Source organism: Eptesicus fuscus, chromosome 4 (genome assembly GCF_027574615.1).
Source record: "Eptesicus fuscus isolate TK198812 chromosome 4, DD_ASM_mEF_20220401, whole genome shotgun sequence".
Classification (NCBI taxonomy): Eukaryota; Metazoa; Chordata; class Mammalia; order Chiroptera; family Vespertilionidae; genus Eptesicus; species Eptesicus fuscus.
Window position 1 is genome coordinate 2,875,001 of NC_072476.1, and position 3,034 is coordinate 2,878,034.

At 61.4% G+C, this 3,034-nt stretch overlaps 1 protein-coding gene across 2 annotated transcripts in view; it reads left to right on the forward strand.

Moving 5' to 3' along the window:
* The window catches only part of OTOA (otoancorin), a 56,389-nt gene extending 53,870 nt beyond the window's left edge, over positions 1-2,519 (forward strand). For both annotated transcript variants that reach the window (XM_054714414.1, XM_054714415.1), the window contains exons 27-28: positions 1-35; positions 2,287-2,519. The exon at positions 1-35 is cut by the window's left edge and continues 161 nt beyond it. In XM_054714414.1, coding sequence (XP_054570389.1) covers positions 1-35; positions 2,287-2,357 — 106 coding nt within the window. In that variant the 3' untranslated portion in view covers positions 2,358-2,519. The remainder of the gene's footprint in view (positions 36-2,286) is intronic.
* The last annotated feature ends 515 nt before the right edge of the window (positions 2,520-3,034 follow it).

Sequence of the window (3,034 nt, forward strand, 5' to 3'; positions counted from 1 at the left end):
CCCCAGCCAGACCCCTTCCTCCCATTCTCCCCCAGGTGAGCGGACAGCCCCTGCCCACCCCCGCCCCTGGTCCTCGTCCGTGTCCGCTCCTGGGCCTGGGCGGGAAGGGCCTAACATGCAAGATGGGGGTCTCTGGATCACTGGAGACTCTGCCTTCAGAGAAAAGTCCTGTCTTTACCAAACACGTGACAGCGACTCAACTCCCCACTGCACGTGGAAGTCACCGGTGCAGGGCAGCTTTTACTTATTTATTTTTAAAAGTATTCTTTTATTGATTTCAGAGACGAAGGGAGAGGGAGAGGGAGAAACATCAATGATGAGAGAGAATCCTTGATGGGCTGCCTTCTGCACCCCTCCTCCTGGGAATGGAGCCTGCACCCTGGTCATGTGCCCTGACCAGGAATCAATCCCCAGACCCTTCAGTCTTCAGGCGGATGCTCTATCCACTGAGCCAAACCGGCCCGGACCAGGGCAGCTTTTAAAAGCCACCAGTGTCACGGGCCTCACCAGAACCCCCTGAATCAGAGCCGCTTACGACTAACTTCACCTCCCGGGTGCCTTGGCCTCCCCCTGCCTCCCACTGTGCAGGATTATTACCAAGTCTGACCAACACGCACTGGGCACCCGCTGTGTGCCGGGCTGTGGTCGGGGCTGGGAATACAGAGGTGAGCAGACAGGCCCAGCTGTCTGGTAAATGAGCAGGATGATTTCAGAGCTGTACGAGCAGGGAAGGGAAGAAGCCGGGAGGTGAGCGACCCGGGGCGGAGCTGAGCGGCGGATGGGACCTGGCTTCCTGAAGTTCCTCCTTGCCTCCCCCCTCCCCCCTCACTCGCCCACTTTGTGATTCCTCCTGTCTTTAGTGAGCACTGTCCCCGGGCTAAGATGTGGGGAGACAGTTGTGAACAAGCCGCTCGTGTCCTCCCTCCTCAGAGTGAGGGGCAGGGAGACACGGCGCCAGGTGGCATGAGGCAGGTGCTGTGGCGGGAGCAGAGGCATGGAGGGGACACACAGGAGACGCAGCTGCCCTAGCGGGGACACCCGGGAGGGGCCATGGAAACGTCCGGAGGCAGTGAGTGACGGCTCAGCCCCACCCACGGTGGGGAGACGTGTACTCAGCCGGGTGAGGGTGTCCGGGTAGAGGGAACAGCGTGAGCAAATACCCAGAGAGAAGGAGAACGTGGACTTGAGCCTTCACCCTGCCTTTCCAGCCTCCTCTCGGGCTGGTGAAGTAGGGGGCTCCCAACTTCTGCGGCCGCAGTGGCCAGAGGTGGCACTTGTAAAGAGGAGCCATGCCCTGTGACTTACTGTTATTATTTTTAAAATGTCATTAAAATACAATGTGCATACATTTAGACATTACTTTTAAATGTTGTAGTGTTTTGTGTGTATGATACACACAATAGATAATACATGTTTCAAAAAATGTAAGGTCTGAAAAGGGATGCAACGACTCCCCCCAACCCCCAGCCTGTGGCCAGCGACCTGAGCCTGGTGCAGATCGTCACCCTGGCTGACCTCGGCGCTGTGACCGAGCTTATACGCTTTGTTCTGCGTCCTGCATTTTTCCCCGGAGACAGTCCCGCGTCTGCCCACAGGGCTGTGCAATTACTGGTTTTCTGGTGCCATAACTTGACCGAACTAGGTCTATGCAGACGGACAGTTCACTGGGCTCTGCTTTTTGTTTTTACTGGTACAAAGGACGCAGCAGCCAGTGACCTTGTATACTTCGCGTCTGTTCAGGTTTCAGGACCAGCTCTGCGAGTGGGCCAGCCAGGGGCGCGGGTCTGGGCGCTGGCAATCCTGACTGGTATTGCCCGTCCCTGGCCGAGCGGAGAGGCAGGGCCAGTTTGCCTGAGCCGGCAGCGGCAGAAAGTGGCCAGGGCCTTGACAAAGCCGTCCCTGCAGGTGCTCAGCGGGCACCGTCCTAGACGCCTCTCCCTCCATCACGGCCCAGGCCTGAGCGCTGGCCGTGGCGAACACTTCCCGTGGGCCAGGCCTCGAATCTCTTGCTTCCTAAGCTTGCTTCCTGCTCCGATTCTTAGAGTTCAGATCCCTGGGCCTTGCTGAACCGGAGTCTGCGGGGGTGAGGGGGCTGGGATCTGCATTTCTAACCAGCTCCGCAGTGACTGCTCTGTGAAGGCAGCTCTGTGCTGCCCATGCACACACTCGGGAAAGCCTCCCCCTCCGGTGCCCGCTTTGGGCGCCATTCCCATGTAAGACAGAGGCGTGGTGTGAGCTGTGCCGCCCCGGCTGGGAGAGCATGTACTCGCCTGTGTTTCCTTGCAGGGGCCTCCGCCGCCCGGGCCCTCTGGCTGGGCTGCCCGCTGCTGGTCCTAGCGCCCACGCTCCCGCGGTGAGCCGCCTGCTGGCACCCTCCATGGCCCACGCCTGCCGGAGGCCTCGGCCCAGAGCCCCCCCAGCGCGGCGTGAACGAAGGTCCCGGAAGGCCACGCTGGCTTCGCGCTCGGCCCAGACCGCGGCCCCATCCCAGCCTCTCGCCGGCCAGGCGGACAGAAGCTTTCAGGAAGGGGGGGTCGGGGGGGGGCTGCCATGGGCCTGAGGACCTCCCCACGGTTGCTCCCTTTCTCCAGGGAGAGGCAGACAGCAGGGCTCCTGCGGTGGCCCCTCCCGCACGCAGGCCCCGGGGCTCAGGCTCCCCTGGGGGCTCCTCAGCGTCGGCAGGGCGGACCCGGCTTCCTGCCTGGCTGCTGGGATCCACCGGCGTTTCGGGGCATTCCATTGCTTGGGAATTAAAACCTTTAACATGATACAACGTGAAATCGATTCTAAAATATGTTTTCCAGACGCCTGCGTTCCGCCGGGAGTCAGCCCAATGGACGGCTGGTCCCCTGAGTTCTCTTCTGGCGGCCCCGCTGCTCCGGGCCGGGGTGGGGTGGACTGAAATGAAAGGAAACGCTGCGAAGCCAGTCACAGGCCGTGGCCAGCAGGGGGTGGCCAGCAGGGCCGTGGACAGCAGGGCCGTGGCCAGGAGGGGGTGGCCAGCAGGGCCGTGGCCAGCAGAGCCGTGGCCAGC